The sequence below is a fragment of the Parasteatoda tepidariorum genome, chromosome 6 (assembly GCF_982258835.1).
Source record: "Parasteatoda tepidariorum strain Cologne lab strain chromosome 6, Ptep-v5.0, whole genome shotgun sequence".
NCBI lineage: Eukaryota > Metazoa > Arthropoda > Arachnida > Araneae > Theridiidae > Parasteatoda > Parasteatoda tepidariorum.
In genome coordinates, this window is record NC_141760.1 from 16,272,597 (window position 1) to 16,295,485 (window position 22,889).

Genomic DNA, 22,889 nt, shown 5'->3' on the forward strand with positions numbered 1-22,889 from the left:
TTTTAGAAAATTAATGTGATGGACCTAAATTTTTACTTGCAGAGTTACTGTTTTTAGTTTAAAATTCAAACAAATAGTGCTGCATATATTAAATTAGTTAATTGAAAAATAATTGTAACAACACTACAATTTTCAAAAAATAAAAATCACATTATCATATTAATAAAATAAAACATAATGGAAAAAAAGATCAAATGGATGTATAGTAATATGTCAGAAAAGTTTTGAACTGAATGCAGAAACTTGGGAGGGGGGGGGGATTATTCTCTCACACAAGAATTTACTGGAATTTTTTTCTTTTTTAAAAAACTTTAACTGTTTCACTGCGCTGTTATAAATTAAAGAAAACATTTAATCTAATCTAATTCTATTTACAAGTATCTGATATTGTAAATAATAGAAGTTTTCTTTTGTATATAAATGAAATAGATTAATAGAGGTACATGTCACTAAATTTTTCTGGCTTAAGAATACTAAATTTAACAGATTTGCAGTCAACTTTACAAAAAGTGTAATAAAAGTATGGTTTTAACTGTAAAAGGTGATAGAACAAACAATGTTGGGTTTAATAGCAAAAGGTGAGCTACAAAAAAGCGTTTCAAACAGAAGAAGGTGAAGAATATTATTTTTGAAACAGGTGAGGTTAAGTGTCTTTGAACAGAAATTTCAATATTTTTGTGAATAATGAGTTGGAGCAATAATTTTACTCTACCTGAAATTATAATTTTAAAATACATTAAATTATACATAATTAAGAAACGATGGCAACTAATATAGGAATTAATATCTCCTTTTATAGTAATTTTTCCTAAAAAATGTGAAAAATTTGTTATAGAACTGTTCTGAAACAAATTTTGTTCTAAACAATTAAATATTTCCAAAATTTTTTTAGTTTTGTGCTAACCTAGGTTTAATTTTGCATCAAAGCTTTAAAAAAATTTTACGTGTTCACTTTATTTTTTCTTAAATAAAAGAATAGCAAAAATTATTTTTAATATAAAAAAAAATCTTAAAATGAAATATTTATTTCATATGAAATCTAAGCATTATTTAGATTTTAAATTGAAACAAATCTATTTCCAGATAAGAAAAGAGAAAATTAAATTACTTTTATTCTCATTCAAGATATTTACATAACAGAATTCTTTATAAACAGTTTTGTTTACAAAAATGCCTTTGATATCACAGAATGTTGGAAAGGAGTTACATAATTATTATATTCTAATAATGAAAAATTAAATGGGGAAAAAAACACATTTTTACCTTAAATTTATTGCTACTAAACATTTTGCATCCCAAAATTAATCTAAACTAATTACTGCGACTGATGCAATAATATCAAATGTAATGAAAATAAAATAGAGTAAATTGAACACCTAAGGTTGGGAAGAGTGTTGATTTGGTAGCAATGCAAATACATACATCTAAAAATAAATTTTAAGGTGAAAATGAAATAGAAAACTTACAATTGTGAGTTTATTATAATGAAAAATTAAAATATTAATAAATGATATAATGCAGAAAGAAATGAATAAATACTTTATGAATTACATAACTCTTTTGTTAATGAAAAAATCAATAACTAAATATTTACTAGTTATGGAAAGATTTAAAACTTATCTCTGTTTGTACAGCAAATTAAACTGCATTTTTACGTAGTTTTCCCCATGAAACTAGCACAAAGTTATACTTCAAAAAATAAATATATGACAAAAAAATTATTACAATAATGACAATTGTTTTAAATAAATATTTAAAACACAACCTTATTTAAACGAATATTAAAACTTCAATTTAAATCTTTTTAAACAAATTTTATATTATTACCAAAATAGTTGAAAAAACGTGTACTTTGGTGTGATTAAGAAGTGATATTTTGGGCTGAATCTTAATAGTCATTGGAGAGTACATCAATTAAGAGAAGAAAGAAAAAAATATTAAGATTTAACAATAGAAACTTCTAGAATAAAAATAACAAATGTAATAAAGAGACAGGATGCAAATGGACAGACCCCTAGTTAAAAATTTTGACAAAAACTTCATATCACAGAAAATTTCTTTACGAGGTACTATAAATTGTCTGAAGCAAAAACCTTTTTTTGCTTTCCTTCTTGATAGATGCTGTATTTTAACTGTTATAAAGAATCACAACTGTTCAAGTTACTGCTTACTTTAAAAGGGAAAAGATTGATGCACTGAATATAACAAGTTACTTTTTTTGCATGTATTTCTTACATTATTTTTAAAATTTTATAATGCTCATTTATCAAACGCATTCTTTAAAGTACTAAAAAATAAAATTTACTACAAAGAACCTCATAACAACACAGAATAATAATTTGCACCTCATATATACAAAATTATATGGAATGCATAAAATAATAGAGTTACTTGATAAATTGTGTTAAAAAATAATTTTGTTAATAATAAGTTAAAAATATGAAAAAGGATGAAACTTATCAAATTATGATGAAATGTAGTTGTTCGCATTATAGTATACCAAAAGTAGATTCAGTTTACATAATAACACAAGGTAGAAAGTATTGAATGGACACATCATCATGTAGTAGAAAGAATTGAACCATCTGATTATTTGTTATATCTAAAAAATTTATAAAACATTTTAATAAAACAAAATATAAAAAAAATAAGAACAAACATTATTTAAATATTCAAGTTAAGATATACCTTAAATGGTTTTATGGATAGATGTGCTTTGAATTATAAGAAATCGAGGAAGAGATGAATACATGGCAAATATTGACTGTAATCAGTTAAGATATTTTTCTAGCTATGGCCAGCATTAAAAAATTTTTGTTGTTAGCATTCAGTTATTTGAATTTTTTTTAAATAATATATTTTGAAAAAAAAAGGAAAAGAAACTTACTACAAATAACTTTTGCTGGATTTATTTGTTGTCCTAAAACAAATTGATGGAACTTGCGAATATCAATTCTGCATTCCGCTTTCCTTTTTTCCGACAAGTGAGCTGAAACTGAGACATTTTTGTCATTAATATAATGAATACCACTAATAAAATCACTGTATTACAAAATCAGCCATTTTTATATAGCTATATCAACATCGAGAGATACGAAAGAGATTATTACAATATCAATGCATGTTCGAAACATTTTTTAATAAAATCATTGTCACCATTTTAAGATACAAAATTTTTGTTAAGTCTAGTCAGAAAAAAAACTAAATAAATTTTAAGCTAGAACTACATCACTGCAAAATAATAGGATTGTAATCTATAAATTTCAAAAATTCTAAGTTCTGAAAATTTCTAGAAACCAGATAATTACTTTCAATTCTTCTCTCTCTCTTTCTCAAAAAAATAATAATAAATAAATAAATAAAATAAAACAATTTAATTTTAGACTTGAACATTTAAGGTTAGATGCAAAAATTTAAAATAACTTTCTTGAAGCTGTGTGTATGGTAAAGTAAATGGGAAAAATTCTTTTATTTCTCCATGTGAGGGGACAAAGCTTTAATATTTCATTTAAAAAAATAAAAAAAGCTTAAAGCTTCAAAGGGCAGTGAAAGCTCACAATTTGCTTTCTAAGTTGGAGAGGAAAAGATGTAGATCTAATCAACATAAGACTAAGAAAAAGACAGTCGAGAACAGTTCTTCATACTTGTTTAATTTTTTTCTTATTCAGAAATTTACGCTTGTACAAAGTTGTTTTTAAATTAAGCTCGCATTTTTACATTCGTACTTTTGGAAAAACACTTTTCTTAGTATTTACAGCAGTATTATGTTTTCCAAATGATTAATTACTGTGAAAAATTAGAGTTTGAAGAGGTGAATGCATAAATCATATTTTTTTCAAAGTGAATTTTTTGTGTAAGTTTGACTCTTGGAGTCAACAAGGCAAATCCCTTAAGATGTCCAGAGTTCTCAAACAATAATGCATATGAAATTTAAACTTAAAATTTGATTTCACAAAAGACTTCTTGATTTCTTTTGACATCTCAAAAGGTTACCCAAATTTTTCCTTTTTAAAACTGATTTAAAAAATCAGTTCATTTACTATATATATTAATAAGTTAGTCAATCAAAGTGATAAGAAATGTATTTACATTTTTATCACTCCTCTAAACAATTATGAAACTATTTACTAGCTCTAAAAGACATTCATTAATATTTTAACATACCAGAGGTCAAATTCAAATCCTTGAAATGAGTCGTGATGGTAACAGTATCAGTTTCACAGCACAAATTTATTTCACCATCTGAACTAGCAAACATTGTCTGAAGTAGTTAAAGAAAAGAATTTTACTCACATAAATTTTCACATTAAGGATTGCATAAAACTAAGTAATAATTTTTGAATGTAGTCTTTCCTCAGCATTAAAACTACCTAGTTATTTGTAAACAGTTAGTGAGATGCATTAAATTATGTCTATAAGTATTAAAATAAATAGTTCTAAGCAAATTTAAGTTCAAAAATGTTTTGTATTCGTGGATCAATATATTAATTAAAAGAAAAAATGATAAATACTTTCAACTCTTTTCTGCTTCCATTGATCATTCGTGTAAAATTAAAAAAAATTCTTTTATTTTTAAGTTGATGAAGCGCCCATGAAAAACAGGTCAACAATACAGTTTTTGAGAACCACGATGGCATACGGTTGCCGAATGTGGTGAGCATTAGAAATAAAAAACAATAATCTTAATTAACACAGTTGAACCTCAGCATTTGATACCCTGTGGATGAAGGGTACGTTAAAAATTGAAATGATGTTTTTTAAGTATAAAAACATTGAATTAAAACAAACTAATTACAAGAAATAATGGCTATAATAAAGTTAAAAATAAAACACTTTTTTTCTCTATTTTTTTAACATTAATATTGATATAATTTTAAAAAAAAACATGCATTTTTGTTTTCTTCTTTATTGTTGTTATCTAGCAGCCGAATTTCTGGCTTTGTAACAACCACAATAGTATGATTGAGCATCGTTTTATCAGGTGCATTACCAATTTCTCCCTTTTGTAACAAAATGTTGTTTTTGTAGGAAACCTACTGTAATTTTGGAGCATACATAGTAAAATTTCTGTAAATAGTATTTACTTTGAAACAAAGCTAGAATAATATGTAGCAAAACGGGAATATGATGAAATAGCAATACCATTTCAGCACTAAAGATTTTTGCAGATTAATATATTAGTATTGCATGACAGAATTTACAAGTTTTGAAATGAGAAAATTTAATATTGATTTTATACTGCTTAAATACAGATTACACTACGAAATATATTTTTATTTTGCATCAAGACTAATAATGCATCAAGACTAATTTTATAGATTTTTTTCACAGGGATACACTAATCATTCGAAAAAATATTCAGTTTGGGAAGGATAAATAAACTTACTTAAGGCAAAAATTATTGATTTAATCATATATTAATCAATTGAACAAATGTACACAGTAGCAAATAAAAAAGAGAAATAACTCGTTACACACTAAGAACATAATTAATTTAATTTAAAAGAAAACATTTACCATATGGTTTCCAATATTTTTCATTCTTTCAACAACACTTCGAACAATTTTTAATGAAGGCATGTATATAGAAACCTGAAATAATAATAAGCAACCAAAACAAATTAAGATGTTTTTACATAATAAATGCAAAATAAGTACAATGTCAAAAAACAAGCAAAACTTTTTCGATGAAAGTTAATACTTCTTAGAAATAAATTTTGACAAAAAAATAATAATAAATTAAAGATTTGTAATTTAGTGAACAACATTTAGAGCTGACAAAATCTGTTACTCATTTTTCCATAATATTTTATTCAAAGACAAAAAATATATATATATATGTAAAAAAATAACTAACATCAAATTGTATCATTGTAGGCTCTTGAAACTGCTCCCACAAACGTCGAGGAATCACTAGAACAGGAACATCGTGAACAACAATACGAGAATGGGAGTGCAAAGATGGCTAAAAAACAGAATATTAATTATTTTTTATTCAATGGAAAAACATTTATAATTTCTTAATAAACAATATGCAATATTTCAAGCAATTAAAAGATAAACAGAAAGTAGACTCCTAATAATCTGATAGGTTTATGTATCTGATATTAAGGTAAGTAAGAAAAACGAAATCAATAGGATTTTATAAGGTACATTTTACAAGTGTACAAGCAAAAATTACTAAAATTAAATGGCTATTATTGTAATACAAAAGATTTAAGTTTTCAATTTAATATGAATATACGATTTTGTAAATTTTTATATAAAACACAATGAACAATACACACATACAACAATAAAACACATACAACAATATTCTCTTATATCTTGAATGACCATTACTTAACTAAAAACTGGTAATAAGGTACATTTTACAAGTGTACAAGCAAAAATTACTAAAATTAAATGGCTATTATTGTAATACAAAAGATTTAAGTTTTCAATTTAATATGAATATACGATTTTGTAAATTTTTATATAAAACACAATGAACAATACACACATACAACAATAAAACACATACAACAATATTCTCTTATATCTTGAATGACCATTACTTAACTAAAAACTGGTATGATAAAACATATCTAAAAATGTGAGTAAATGATTATTTGAACTCTTTAGTTCATAAATAAAGACATCCTTTTTTTTCTCTCTCTCTCTCTATTTTTTTTTAAATTTGATGTGTAGGATTAGCTGGGCAGATAATCAGATAATTTTAATTAAAAAAAAGTCTCATAATCCAAAAGCAAATTAATATGTTTAAATATTAAAAAAATAATGAAATATGAGGAACAAAATTAAGTCGATTTTCTTTCATAAAAACATTGAAAATTTTAAGCAAAAAATGTTGTCTGCTGATGCTTTTTTCAAACTACAAATATTCAGCTTTATGTATATTCATAGTTAATTCTTCTCATCAAAGTTTGTTTGTCTTTAATTGTTCTTGACTTTTCAAAAACTCTTTTAATGCAGAAAACTCTTTTTTTTTTTAAGTCAGTTCATTGAAGCAAAATAAATGTTAATAAAGGATAATGCATCATTCTCAGACAATTAGATATTTTAGCAGGTTTAGCATAACCAATTGTGTTTATTAATAAAATCAGAAAATTTGGAATCTACTATATTTAAGAATAAAATTAGCTTTCATAAACTTACTAATTCAACCTCCAAGGTAAGGCAAGGTACATGCTTTTTAGTTAATTTAAGTTTCACCGATTTAGCTGCCTGGGCAGATCGGAAAGCAGTTACTAAATTATCAATTTGAAACTCCAAATATATTTCATTGTGTTCTTCAGACAAGCCCTCCATATTAAATTCACAAAAATAGTGGTCCTAATAAAAAAAGAAAGAAACTATCAACATATTGGTATGGATAAAACTTATTCTAATCTTTTAATAGATCTCTAAAGACAAAAATCGATACATAAATATAGATAAAGAGGTCAATTATAATACAAAGTCAATGATTAATTATCCAAAGAAAGCTTAGAACACTTTTTTACAATAGGTTAACAACTAAATTCCAAATAATAACTGAAGCTTTTGCTGTGAAACAAAAGGAATTTCAATATCCTTAAAAAATAAATTAAGTTAAAAAAAGACAAAAAAGGAGCATTTAAACTAACTTATGTTTTAAATAGGTAAATTTTTTAGGTACTTTTCATTAGTTAGACGAAAGTAAATCTAACAATTATAATTTTTTTTATTGTTTTTTTGGGGGGAAGTGGATATTAATTTGTTTTCTGTTAAGTGAAATTAATTTACTTGCACCTGGCCAATAGAAAAGTACCAATTTTAATTTAGTAACAGATATCAGATTGTTGAATTTACTTGAAACAACAAGTGTTATTAAATAGAATAAATAACATAATTAGGATTAGCAAGATTCAATACAGTATGAAAATAGAAATTTAATTAAAAAAAACTTTTGCACTTTGGAATTATCCCATCGACCTGTCGACGCTCCTGAAAATGTGCAAATTTCAAACACATTACATTTATTAAATAACAATAATAAAATAATAACAAAAAATGTAAGTGTAAAAATGCATAGTAAGTGTAATAAAAAGAATTAAAGCAAAGTTAAAAAAAAATGATAAAATTTGAGAAAACAAAGTGATAAAATTTGCAGTTTTAAGGGCAGAAGTTACCTTTTGGCAATAATATTGGGTTTGGTGAAAATAATCTATGGGACAATCCTAAAATACGAAAATGGTTGACGGGATAATAATTAAGTACTAAAATTTTATAGTGAAATACATAATTGTTGACCTCTTGCCACACCATTGCCACATATGTGGACTATTAGTAACAACTTATTCGCAACAACATACCTAAGGGAATAGAGAAGTAAACATTTTATGTTTTGGCTAAACTAATAATGTTATTTTTGATGTATAATTAGATCTAAAAAAAGTCAACTACATTTACTCGTGTTGCTGGATTATTTGAACAGAGGTTAACATTTGATAAATAAAAATGAGTATTACCTGAGGTATATCACACCATAGACTGGAACCGCCGGATGTGATTCTTTCATTAAATGTAAGATAGAGATGAGTGGGTACTATTTTCAAAACTCCTATTTTTGTCAATTTACTTATTGTATTTAATATTCCTAGAAAAAAGTATGGAGCTCTTATTATGCAGTGAACAAAGAATGATAAAATTTACTGAAAAGTTCTTTTGAGGATTTCAATTCAAAACCATAAAATGTTATCAAATAATTTTAACAAAGTATAAATTTCACTTTCTAAAATTATTTTGAAAACTAAGCTAAAAAAATGAAAAAAGAAGAAGAAGCTCTACAATTTAAGGCGAAGTTTCAATCGATTATCGACGAAGAAAATATTAGTTTCTGAGAATTTTGTGCAGGATAACATTGCGCAAAATAAAGCTCTTTATGATTAATCAGGAGAGGAAGATGAGAAAGAAATGTATGATTTACCAAAGAATATGGCAACAAAAAAAAGTATTATCTACTATGGGCAATTTCAAAAAATATGTAGAACATGTGAGTGAAAAAAATATCATATTTATTATTTGAACCCAGTGTCTGATTATAATAGCTTAATTAAACCAAGATGGAATACTTTTTTTTTAGGTAATAATGTTTTCGAATAGTATTTAGTAGTAACAAAAATTGGATAATTTTTTTAATGGGTGTGTAAAAAAGTTTTTTTTTACCCCTTTATTCTACTCTTGATAATAAGTTATTTTTTCTAATTCGAATTTTTTTTCTCCGTTCCCTTCAAATTCGAGATATCGAGGTTTAAATTTAATTTATAAAACCCTGCATTTGGAAGGAAAAAAAACGTCCTTGCCAAGAAAAATAAACTCCAACCAGATTAAAGCTAAAACTAAAGATTTGTTTTTAATAAATTGTCTTGATGTAGAAGAAAAAGAGTTGTAGCAACAAATACAAACTTGTAAAATGTTGTATGCTTGAAATTTCAACCATTTTCCCCCGGAACTTCATTATTTTATCAATTGTAAATGTAACAGTATCAATAAAACACATGTAGTTCTGTTTTCATTTTCCGCCACAATTTATATTTACGAGGAATGAACGCTTGCAGTCACCTAGTTTTGTATATCTAAATGCTTGTAAAAATAAATATTAATATATGGGTCTCTATCTTTTAAGGAATTGGTAACTAATTTTAAACCATAGTTTCTACTACAGAATGGCAACAAGGAAATGATAGCGTCGGATGAATGGGCTTTTCGCACTGTGATTGGCTGTTGACTATCACTCATGGTTGCAAGAATTTGGGAAGTTATCGCGTTTATTGTGAATTAAAATAAAAATTTCAATAATTTTGTGCACGCCAGTCTATGTTCTCGCGTAATCTCGTACTTGGTGTGATGAAACAATTGGTTCATTGATGGATTGTGTTTACATTTATTTCGTAAACAGCCACTGGAAAAGAGGAGATTTGTGTTTAAAAAAGAAATTAGGCGAAAATGTTTTCGAATTTTTCGATATTTATAAATGTAAAAATAAAAATGAATGTTTTCTTTGCTATGTTTATTATTTGTTTTTAAATAAAATTATGTCATTTTGATATTAAGAGTATGTTAACGGGTGCTCTTAAATACTTTTAAATTAAGTATTCTCTTTTAAAAGCTTAGCTGCAATATTTATATAATTTTCTTACGTTCTGTTGTAAGGAAAAGAAAATTCGGATCTAAATTAAAAGAATAATTATGCCATGTAATGTCTAATCATCCTATGCATATTTCCTAACATTTGTACTTAATTATTAAGCATTGTAATTGTAACATAAAAAATAATTCTGCAGTAAAGTTCAAATTGATGTTTAAGTGTTTATATATTATGTTTATTCGACATTAAAAGTGTTTCTACTTATAACATTTTATAAATGAATTTGAAACGAGCAGTTTTAATAAAATAAAATTATGGCTAGTTAAAACTATGGCAAGAGTTAAAAATTATCGATAAAATTTTTATGTGGTTATCAATTATTCTATATTTATTTGGAAGTAATGAAAAGTAATAATATATTTGTGAATCTAAGCACATCATGATAAACAATAATATTGAAATGATAAAAATTCTGTGGAAATAACAATAATATTGGAAATGAAAAAAATTCATGTTACATGAAATTTATTTTCGAATAGTTGACTACTTACTTTTATGATGATAGATTAGATTTTTGATTACATATTTACTGCTGTGTATTAAGAGTTAGGTCAAATGTGCATCAAGTGGCTAGTATAAAAATGTTGCTTTTTTTAAACTTACCACTGCCTTATTAGAAAAACAATTTTGTAACAATCAAATAAATAAATATATAAAAATCTATATTTGAAGCATATAAGAGTAAAATTTTTTATTTTTTGATTTAGAAACTATCGATCAAAAAGATCCTTTAAAGTTTGAATTATATTTATATAATAAGTAGAAGAAAATATTAGCAAAGGAAAAATTTCATAATGAGTCATTCCACAACAGATCAATCACTTTTGAACTGACCCCCCTACTATTTTAATGAAATTTGGTGGAACATGCACACATGATAAAGTAAACAATTCGAACAGTTTTTAATTTGAAATTTGTCCAAGTTATAAACACTTGAAAAAATAAAATTTTCATTGAAAAAACCACTAACTTGCATGCATATAAATAACTGCAACTTTTTTTTTTTTACTTAAAAAAAGTTACTTTAAGAACTTTACTTTATAAGTTACTTTTTTTTTACTTTAGAAGAAAGTAAATGGTGTTTAAGAAAAGATTTGAAACACCATTGCAATAAACCTTTCATTTGATACCTTATATGACTTTCTGAGGCTAGGTCAACTTTCAAAGCAACCTGATTTGACCTGTGATATGTGGTCTCAAAGAATTATGAAAGAAATATTTTTTTTTATTACAACATTCTTCTACACCTTTCAAATTTGTAGCATAGAAATTGAAATTTAAAAAAAAAAAAAAAACATTAATTATTGCAAACCAAAATTTTTATTAATTGAAAGTGGTATGCTGTACAACTTTTTTCCCCTTTAAGACATTTCATACAATATACATGGAAAACTGAGTAAAAAGCCTAAAATTCTTAAACCAATATATAAATCAATGATCATTCATATCAAAAGTAGTATTTATCCCATACTTTTGTCTCCTAAAATGTATCGAAAATAACATTTTTATTTTTAGCAAGTGTATTATATTTTTCTTATTAAAAAATGGTTTACCTTTTGATATGCAAAAAATATGTGAAATAGTTACAAGATATGAATAACATTTATTTCATAGAAAATATTTTTTTAAAATTATGATTATTAACTCTGTTACAATATGTTATGAACAGAATTAGTAATTTTTTAAACATATAAGCATTATAAAATTTTATGAAATAGTTAGGAATGATGTAGTGCTATTTTTTTGTTAATTATTTTTATCTCATTAGACGGTATGAAAAAATCTTAACCTGTTGTTGTTAGTACTTCAACCTTCTAAATGATCTGTGATTTATTTACTTTCAATATCAAAGGCTTCTGTGGGTACGAGTATGACAGTGAGGGTCCATGAGGCTGTAGAAAACGTATCTTAACTTCTTCGTAGTTTATATTTACATCTAAAATACATCGTATCCACCATTGGCTGTACTGCAAAATTACAACATACCCTCTAATATCTTCTAAGAGCAGTTCTAAAGGCTGTAACACCACTGACTGGATCTTACTTTCAGATGAATTTTAATACATTTTCGTTTTAATTGATGTGTGGCTTTCGTGTCTGTTTTCATATATTTTTTTGTGTACCGGAGATTGTGTGGCTTTTCAAAAAAGTGTCTCTATTTCTCACAATCATAATATGATTTTATAATACACAAAATTTGTTTATTGAACACAATATTAAAAAGTGAAAATAATTTACTCTAATTTTTATTTCATCAAAGTTTTTTTTAAAATTTTTTATAGGATTGTTTTGTGTTGAATGAATATCTAATTTAAATTGGTCTAAATGTTGCTAGCATATATATATATAGATTTTTTTTTTCTGAAAAAGTTATGTATGAATGCTGAAACATGAAGGAAGAAATTTTTTTTACAGTACAACTATCGTTTTATGTTAAAAGGGCATTTATTTTTTATGCTTTGTTTAGAAACATAAAGAGACCAAAGAACATCTTAAGGGATTGTGGATCTCATTTCAAATCAGCTTAAGTAAATAGAATTAAATTGTTTTTTATTATTTGAATTAACAGTATTTGTTTATGCTTACATGGTTACTGCTGCTTTATAGCCTAAAATAATAATTTCTTGTTTTGTAATCAAATGGAGAAGTGTATTATTTCTTCTTAGTCTAAATCAACTACAGTTTAAATGGTCATAAAAAGTATATTAAATTCTTAATTTATTTACCATTTGTATCAATGTTAATGTACTCAAAGTTTGGTATGAAATAAAACCTAATATAAAAAAGAAGCTGCTTTTGTACATAGTCTTAAAAAAAAGCTACAAGTAAAGTAAAGTTTCATTTTTTCATAACATGTTACACATATATAATTTTTTTTTTCATTTTTTTATCATGGCTAAAATAAATTTTCATAAATTTAATACAGAAAATGAGATTTGTTAAATATTTAGTTAATTTTTTACTCATGAAAAAAATATATATATATAATTTTTATTTTATTTGCATGTATAGAATTGGCATTTTATGTATAATCTGCACTAAGGCTCTTTCTCATACTGTTTAGCAGTTTTGGAATTTTGACATTTTTTTCAAAAAAATTATTGAATATAGCTTTTTTTATTTTATTTATTTTTGTCATTTCTTAGATGACCCTTTGACTATCCTTGGGCTGCAACCCGCAAACAGTAAGCCTATACTTATCCCCATGATTCATGCATAGAGTAAAAAGGCATACCCCATTAATTTAACAGTACTTTTTATTATTTATTTTTAATTGTTTATTTGTAAAATCGCTGTTTGAACTCTAATGCACCATTGAAAAAGATTTTCCTTAGAGCATGAGTGGTGAGTTTTCATTGCTTATTACTAAGGAAAATAGTGAGGTTAACTGGTAATCAATAAATAATGTTTCAATTTTGATTTGCTACGTTTTATATATGAATTAATTGTATTTGAAGAGAAGTGTGCTTAGGATAAAGCTCAAACTGGACTGACTCTTTCTAGATGAAATTTCAGTTATAGTTTAATGACAGCATTACCAGAATCGACTACACTGTTCCAAACATCAATGATATTAAAGAAAGCTCATCAATATTTGCAACATGCCTGATAAACCTAGTATGAAACACAAGGATAAAAGCAGCAGAATTTTATTCATTTACTTTTTTTTTTCCAGAGTGCCTTCGACATTCTAAATGCTCCTCAATATCGTTTGAACACTAAGTTGTTCTTTTTTTCGTAAAATCTATGCAACTTTTTACAATAGCTCATTCTAAAGAGCGTTCGAAAATATGAGCACAAATGCTATGACAATTCGCATTTCCGTCGTATCTATGAAGTTAAATTCAAGAATTTAAAAATATTTTCACATTACAGTAAAATTTATTTGTCCAAAACTAATGTTGAAGTTCCTTTAAGAATTAAATATTATTTGTACTTTATTCATTAATGATTATATAAACAAGTGTATTTTAAAAGGTATGAAACATTTTATATCATTCTTAACATCATAATTTTTCAACATAATTTTGAAGAGACGTAGTAATTACAAGAAGTTAAAAAATGTTATTTTTAAATTTTAGGTATTAGAAAAGCTATTTATCTTATTAAAATTTAAATTTGATTGTGAAAATTACCTAATTAATAATCACGTAAAATACTGTATATCATACAGGGTGTTCTGTAATTACATCTAACACGTTGTAAAAGCTGCAAATTGATATTTCATAGAGGAGAAAAAATGACAACTTCATCGTATCAGTTAAATTAATTGGTAAATAGGCGGTATGAAAAATAGAAAACCAGTTTGAATGGCCGATGACACACGAACGTGTTAAGTTTTAATCGCCTTCTAAGTTTTGTTTTCTCTAGTAATCACAAGTTTTTAGTCAATCCCACCATCAGTCGTGATTCATTAAATTTTGATTTTTTTTTTCCTTGCCTAAATATTAATTTATGACCCTTAATGTGTGCACTCGTTTTTTTACTTAAATTTCAACAAGGATTTTAAAAATATACATTAAGGTTGAACTTTATGAAATGCCCTGTTTAAGTTGAAACCTTTTATTGTTTTTAAATGAAATTATTACGACAACCAGTTTCGACAACAATGATTGTAATAGGATGATTTGAATGCAGTCATCCAACTCCATCCAAACTCAAATATGTTATGCAGTTTAAGTAATGATATTTAAGAGCTTTAAATCTGACTCTCAAAAAAAAAAAAAAAAAATCGGGATATTACTGAAAAATATTGTGATTGGAGCGCGTGGTTTTTATTTTATTTCATAATCGTCGTTCAACAGCCGACCCAATTTTGGGTTTACTGTTACCAATGTTCAACAACGTCGCCTTGTAATTTTGTACCCAATCCAGAAGACAAGGGAACTCTTGGATCAAGTTTTGGGAAATTTTTTTTATTGAAACTAACCCGCGTTTGCGTTACACGAAGAAAAAAACCACGAAATCCTATAATCCGTCTACCGTGGAGGATATTTTGCATCAGCACTGTAATAGGTGCAAGCTGGGTGCGGAATTCGTATCGACCAGCCATTATTGGGATTCGAATCTGGTTCACCTCATTCGGAGGCGAATACTCTTTCCCTTGGTTCCATCTTCACTGAGTATTAACTCTACAGGATGTTCCAATTTTATTGATTGGTACCAATTTTATTGTTTTGTCTAAATTTAGTCATCTTCAAAATGTAAATAGCAATTCGATCGTAATTTATGGAAATAAAAGGTTTTTTTCTCTTAATCCGCAATGATTAATGAGAAGCAACCATGAGGATTGATCAGCAACGTAAACAAGGGGCGGAACTTTCCAGTTTTTAATTATAAAATTACAAAACTACGGAGTTGAACATTAGTGGTCGTAAACTCAAAAATTGGATCAGCTGTTCTACGACGGATATAAAATAAAATAAAATCTATCTATTATAGGCCTGGATAGTAGGGCACTGAACCCATGCCCAAGAGTTCGTGGGTTCATCCACAGTCGGCCGAAGACTGCCCGTGTAGTAAATGGTGACTGATGCAAGTTAAATCTATCGAGTTGCAAAGTCCTCCATGTTCCTATAACAAATCAATACCTCTGAGGGTACTGAAACAAAAATTTCCTTGTCTTCTGAATTTGTTCAAAATTACAAGGTTACAGAGTTGAACATTAGGAGTCGTAAACCTAAAATTGGGTCGGCTGTTCAACGACGGTTATAAAACAAAATCTATATTTTAAATAAGGCGAGTGAAAAAGTCTTTCTCACAGTTCAAATAAGGGGAAAAATCAAAACTGTTACTCGAGTAACCAAAAGTAGATTACAAGACAGGATGTGAATATTAAAGTGCAAGAGCGTTTAGTTTAGAATAGTAAATTAAGAAAAAGACTTCGACAAAGGAATAACATAAAAAGATTAGTTGAAGCGCTTTATGTTACACACACACACACACATATATATATATATATATATAGGGAGGGGGAGAGACTCCCCCCACTCTATAGGTACTGCCGCGGTCATAATTTTACTTCTTATAATCTTAGCTTAAATTACGCCGAAGGAAAAAAATGTAGCTTTAACTTAAACTAAACTCAGTGGCGCGACAGCCCCTAGGGGGGCCAAGGCCTACTGGGCCCATCTCAGTTTTCTTGACATTGGGCTCTAGGGTACAGGAGCAGATGTTCCAGTTAGGTGGTCAGCCGAACGCGGAACCCCAAGTGTTTAGTTCCCAAGCATGCTTGGTACTCATTTGTCTACCCACTAAAGGGATGAAAGGCTGAGTCAACCTTGCCCGGCCTGAGGATCGAACTCAGGACCGGTGGCACGGGAGCGCAAAGCACTACCACTCAGCCACCGGGCGTCTAGCTTTAACTTAAGATAATTTAAAATCTGTTCTATTTATATCCAATTATGTTAGAGGCTATGTGTCCTTTTCGCTCGCACTCACTTGTTTTTTCCTATATTTTAAAAACATGAATGTAATTATAAATGGATGCAGAATTTAACAGAGTATTTATAGTTTGTCTAAGGCCGTCTGCTGCTATGGATACAAGAATAGCGTATTCCAGGGAAGGTAGCTAGCCGACCGGCCTGTGGAGGGGTTAGGGAACTGCCTTTGCACCAGAAAGGTTCTGGGATCGAATCCCGGGCAAGGCACGGACGTTCTTTTCTTCTCTGTACTATCTGCCCTTACTGTGGGAGCAACGTTGGCCCACCTAATATGGTGCCCTTGTAAGAGAGGCCAACAAATCTGCCCTGTTAATGTCCGAATTGACGAACAATGTTAACACAGGAGGGCATTGGGGGGGGGGGAGGGAAGGTAGCTTCTCTTCACTCTAGGGCTAACACAATAGACTGGAAAAAAAGTCCTCTTACTCTCGCTGAATCTTAGCCAAAATCTGTCCTAAGCAATGACCCCACATCCCTTGAAATAGTTAGACCTCGTTACCATAGTCACCGCCAAGGGTCTTGACAAATGGCTAGGCGAGTTTTTACTTTAGACAAACTATACATTAACTAGTTCATTAAACATTTTTTTAGAAAAAATTGCACGTTGAGACATAAAGGTTTGCCACCCCTGGACTAAACCATCCGACAGAGAGCAATGAAATTTGGCATACTAATAGTTCGTCGCACGAAGGTTACTGTTCACATTAAAACATTATATTACAAACCGTTCGAGCGAAAAACGGATTGGAACTTTCTTGCGTCATGTCCACTTAATTACATGTCGGATAATCGAATAACAAGCTTACACGAATGGAACCAAATCATTTTGTATGCAACTAATGTTAAACTTCCCCGTTTAAACTGACATTCTGTGTTTTTTGTCCCCGCCTAATTGCATGAAGAAGAGGTACTGAAATGAAAAAAATTTGTTTATTTTGGAGAAATGCTTCACTAACTAAAATGAAATTTTCGTTTTTCAGTTAAGAAAAGGATACAATAGGTGGTCACTTCAAAAGGGTCCTGTTCATTAGTTGGTCTAAACAGGTGTTCGGGTTAAATTGAAAAAAGAAAATCTAATCTTGCTGCTAGTTATACATTGAAGTGAGCGACGAGTGTTTTACCCCTCTTTGAATTATAGTTTGTTTACGGTAAGAACTCCCCCCGCCACTAAATCTGAGGCCGTCTGCTGCTAAGGAAACAAGAATAGTGAATTTCAGGGAGGGTAGCTTCTCTTTACTTTAGGGCAGTGTTTCCCAAACTTATGACTTTTGTGTACCCTTTCTAAATTTTTCGTAATGCTGTGTACCACTAATAAAAAAATGAGCGTATTTTTTACTATAAAAAAAAATTGCACAAAAGTTAAAAATCACAACTGGCTGTTGACACCACTAATTATTAACTGCAAACTCCGCAAAAAATAGCAAATAGAAAAATACGTAATCGTAAATTTTCATGGCTAGCTTTGTTTTTAAATAAGTTTGTTTGAAATTTTCGTTTATTGCAAGATATTTCGCATAAGGACGCGTACCCTCGCTAAACTGTTCCCGTACCCCTGGGGATACGTGTACCACAAGGGCAATATGAAGAAAAATGATTCCCTTTCTCTCCCCCACCCGAGACAAAATATATCCTAAATAGTGACCCACACCCCTATTTGAAATAGTTATACCTTGTTACCATAGTCACCCCCACAGGTCCAGACGAATAGGGGAGTTCTTACTTTAGACAAATTGTACTTACTTACACACCATTTAGAATTTTAAAAAGGTACAGAGTGATTTGTTTTGTAGTCCCCTCCTGGTGCGCTATTAGCTTTCATAAGAGAAAATTTCAAAAACGTAACAAATCAGTATACAGTGTGTCTTTCTCTTAAGTAAGAATAATTATTGCTTAATCCCGAGAATAACTCTGAGAATGATTGCAAGTTCAGCGAGAAAAGGATGGATTTGAATTAATCGAAGGGGGGGGGGCAATGAATCTGAGAAACGATATATTAAAAAAAATTCCAAACTAAAATAGCTCATTAATTTGGAAATTCTCAAGACGAGGTTAGAAAAAAAAAATTTAAAATAAATTATCTGACTATGCGTTTGAGAGGAATACGCAATTATTCATGAAAGTCTTAATAGAAACTGAAAGGGAAAATCTAATTTTGATAAATTGACGAATTAAACGGGTATAAAAATAGTCTTCAATTATAGATTTTTTCGGAAGGGATCAAATAATATTTTAGTACCTATATATTATACTATTCACTAATATTGATTTATTTTTATATAACTTTAAATGACATTTATATTTTATGATACTAACACAGATACTAGTAATCAAAATTGTTTATTGATCATAAAACTAAGTTTATTTAATCAAAACACTATAATTTGCATTAAATACCATTAAAAATAAAATTTCGCAGAAATTTAGGATAGAATATTGCACTATCCTTTTAATCGAATAACCCGCTCAATTGCATAGATTTGGCTGGAACTGATATTCCTTTAAGCGGGGTTGACTGGTTAAGCCTTAGCCGTTGTTTCCTCAAAAATCTTAAAGATAACATCATTGATACTTTATAGCTCTATTTAATAACAATAAAAAAGAGTTATTGCTTGTACTTTATTTAGTTTTTTTTTTCTCGCTACGTCATAATTTCAATCAACAACAGTTCCGCAATTGACTGATTGTTGACACGTTCTCAGCAGATCACCGAAGTCGAGCATAACTGGCCGCTGTCAGCGTGCGGGTGAAAAACTACTTGGATGAATCTGTGAAGGGACCGAGGGTGTGAGGTATTGGTTCTCGTTAAAATGTTATACGTAAGTACTTGACTTCACGCGCATGTCGTCGGTGTATCGAAGCGAAGGGAGCCTCACCTCGGCAGAGTTCAAAATTGTGATGGCATGTCTTCAGATGATTGTCAGGAATGTTTACCAGACCGTTACCAATAGCCCATTGAGCAGCTTTAGTGCGACGTAAACAACAACAATGAAAAAAAAATTTACGTGGTAGCACTATGTCACCAAATTATCTCTAAAGTTATCTGAAATCACGTATTTAATTTGTCACGTCTGTCAAAATGTGTTTCGGTATAAGTAAATAATTTAAAAACAGCGGTAATTAAAATTTAAAAAAAATTCTTTTGCAATGAAAGGCAAAATTAATGGGAAAGTGGTACAATTTGCTTAGGAAAAACGTAGAAAATTACTTCAGTTTTATTAACCGCTGTCCCTCTTTTCTTTTTCTCTGGCCTTTTAATTCCTAGTAAGAATATATATATTTTTTTGGTATTCTCTCTTTAAAAATAAAAAGTCAAACAGCTGATAAAAAATATTTGTTAGATTACTGAAATATAAAATTCAAAATAATTAGTTTGGAAAAATCTTTTTTTGATTCATATTCAAAAATGTATTAATGATTTTGTAAATTAAAGAAGTTTCAATTATAAATAACTGTTTCGCTAAGATTTAAATAACTGCATATTAGTTAAATTGTTTGGAAGTGAACGGCGTTTGAAATATTTGACTTTTTATGCAGGAAAAGACATGGTGTTTCACGTTATATTTCATCTCACCAAATATTATTAAACTTCTAAATTTATTTCTCACCTATCCTGACATGAATAAATACAAAGAAATAATGAAAAAAAAAATATTTAATGAAAATTCTGAGTCAAAGTGTTAATGCTGACGCTCAGTTCATTTAAGTAATGTAATAGATGCATATTGAAATACTAAAAAGCAAGCCATTATGTTACAAAAAGCAACATTTATGGAGTTCAGGTACTTATTCGTATAGATTAATCGTAAACAAGCGCCATACTATTATTGTCGCCAATGATGCTTAATTAATATGGGTAATTCCTATTATATAAATTAAAAAAATTACTTATTTACAAAAATTCCAAGTTAATGGTTAATTTCGATATTATGCCTAGTAATGTTGAATACAGTTAATCTCAATTTTAATGGGCTGAACAACAAAAAACAGGTTTTGTTATGTTTTTGCTTATTAATTTTGTCAGTATATACCGTTCAGTTTTGTCCACGATTTCATTGGGTTGTTCAGTACCGAGTTATTGTTTTTTTGATTTTATTAATCCTGTTCGAAGAGTGGATATTCAGCTAGTTGAAAATAAAAAAAAGTTGAATTACAGTTCGTTAAAAATAAGTTAACTAACGCTTTTCGTTTCCCGAAACTCTTGTTTTTTCTCAGGTCAAGAGCTAGCCCTTGTACAATACTTATCAATATTTTAGTCAAATAACTTCTAAACGTACAATTGAACGCATTTTCAAAATTTTAATTAAATATAGTAGCATTAAATTCTAACTTGAGATTCATTTAAACTGAAATAGTTGCAGTGTTATAGTAGTAGCACCTTGGATACATATGTACTATAAAATAGTATCTTTCTCTTGATATACATCTTCAAGAAAGAATAAATAAATGAGATAAATTTTCTTTTGAATATATTTATTTTTAGTGGTAAGAGTACAGCATATGTAAAAAGTATAAAAAAGGAAGAAAAAAATTTATTCAAGTTGGATCTGAGAATTTGAAGCACGTATATTTGTTTTTGTTCTTACACAATAGACAGAGTATGGTAGCTAGCTTGACTCTATGAAGGTGCTTGCAGATGCAATCATATAAGGTCTATGACCACTATCAGTGGCATCATCCTGAGAAAAAGAGCAGCTAAGTCTTTCTTTATAACTATTGCATAGCTGCCAACCTTAGGAATCAAAAATGAGGAACACTATATGCGACAAAATTAAACGCACTAATTACGAGAGTAAGATAAAAATTTAATTATTAAATCATAACATTAATAGACATATATTTAAATATGTAAAGTAGTAAAACAAAACTATAAACACTATCTTTTGTGGGAAACTTATAATATTAATGTTTTATAATTAGGAATACCGGTATAATATATTAAAAACAAACATTACCTATTAATATATAATTATTTATCTCCAAATAATAAAACACTCGTAAATAATAATCTACATCATAAACAAATATTTCTGATGCAAGTGTTTAAATACTACAAAAAAAAATTTCCAAAAATAATAATTTAGTGAAATAATCAGCAACAGACAGCTATTGGAATAATATTTTCCAATAAAAAGTTACTAAAAATTACTTTAGCACAATAATCACAGGATGCATGCTTGTGGCGATCAGAAAAAAGGATTGGTTTAAAATCAAAAATTTTATGAAAATTCAGAATTTTTATAAAAATATCAGATTGGATTTAAAAATTAGGAACAAATCCGAAAAATTCTGAACAGTTGGCAGCTATGCTATTGTCTGCTTAGTCAGCTGTAAAATAAAAGCATTTTTCTAGATAAAAAAATAGAAATCATGTTACTTTAAAATTCTACAGTGGATCAGAATCCAATCAAAGACTTCAGTTATATTAATAACTGACAACCGTGCCGGAAAATAAAGAGCTTAATTATTTTTATGAATTTAAAAAATATACAATTATATTTAATACATATAGCAAAATCAATGACTGAAATGTTATCTTGTTACGGTACAGAGATATTCTTCAAACTAAATGAGACTCTGCATAAACCATTGTAGAAAATCAAGTCCTGGTAAATATATCTCACAGAAAAGCTTTAAGCAGACAATGCTGTGAGACCATTCCCCGGGACAAACATGAATCATCAGCAGAATCCAGGCAAAAGCTAGAAGAGAACAAGTTGCTTCAAATTAATATTGCAATCAAGATACCTTGTTAAGATTTCAACCAATGGTTAAGTATATAGATAAAAGCACAACTCTTCAAATTGTGAATCTAATAAAGGATTGCATACATTAGTTTGAATCAATTTGAATTACAGAGTGAAAGAACATTTAGCACAGAAGTATAAGTTTTAAGTTATAAGCACAGATTAACAGAATTTTTTTTTAATATTATTAAATCTGGCATATCCATCTTTTTCCACGCATATGGCATACTTGCGACACTTTCAGAGTGGTCTCACAACTCTTTTGGGTGGAAGCATCACTCAAACTCATACTCGGGGATTTGACACATCTGTCACTTTAAAATCAAGACATAAAAAAGGAGTGTAAATTATTGCAACATTAGCTTTGTTGCTCGATTTTTTCTTTTTGCAGATCCCCAATGTAGTCAGGTTACTTACATCTGAAAGAGAGGGAAAGTGTCTGATTAATATTATTTAATATTTCTATTGCAGCATCAATCAGGGTTTACATATAAAGACTAATGGCTTTAAGAACAAGACAATCACAGGACA

The 22,889-nt window shown here is 28.3% G+C and overlaps 1 protein-coding gene across 1 annotated transcript; it reads right to left on the minus strand.

The window, feature by feature from the left end:
• Positions 1-1,088: 1,088 nt before the first annotated feature.
• On the minus strand, positions 1,089-9,600 carry Hus1-like (Hus1-like checkpoint clamp component). The gene is made up of 8 exons (XM_016053197.5): positions 9,430-9,600; positions 8,493-8,620; positions 7,159-7,335; positions 5,858-5,965; positions 5,518-5,592; positions 4,165-4,261; positions 2,888-2,995; positions 1,089-2,602 (listed from the first exon to the last, which is right to left on the minus strand). Exons 1-8 carry the CDS (start codon positions 9,521-9,523, stop codon positions 2,517-2,519), a joined length of 873 nt encoding a protein of 290 aa, XP_015908683.3. The 5' UTR covers positions 9,524-9,600; the 3' UTR covers positions 1,089-2,516.
• Between the last annotated feature and the right edge of the window lie 13,289 nt (positions 9,601-22,889).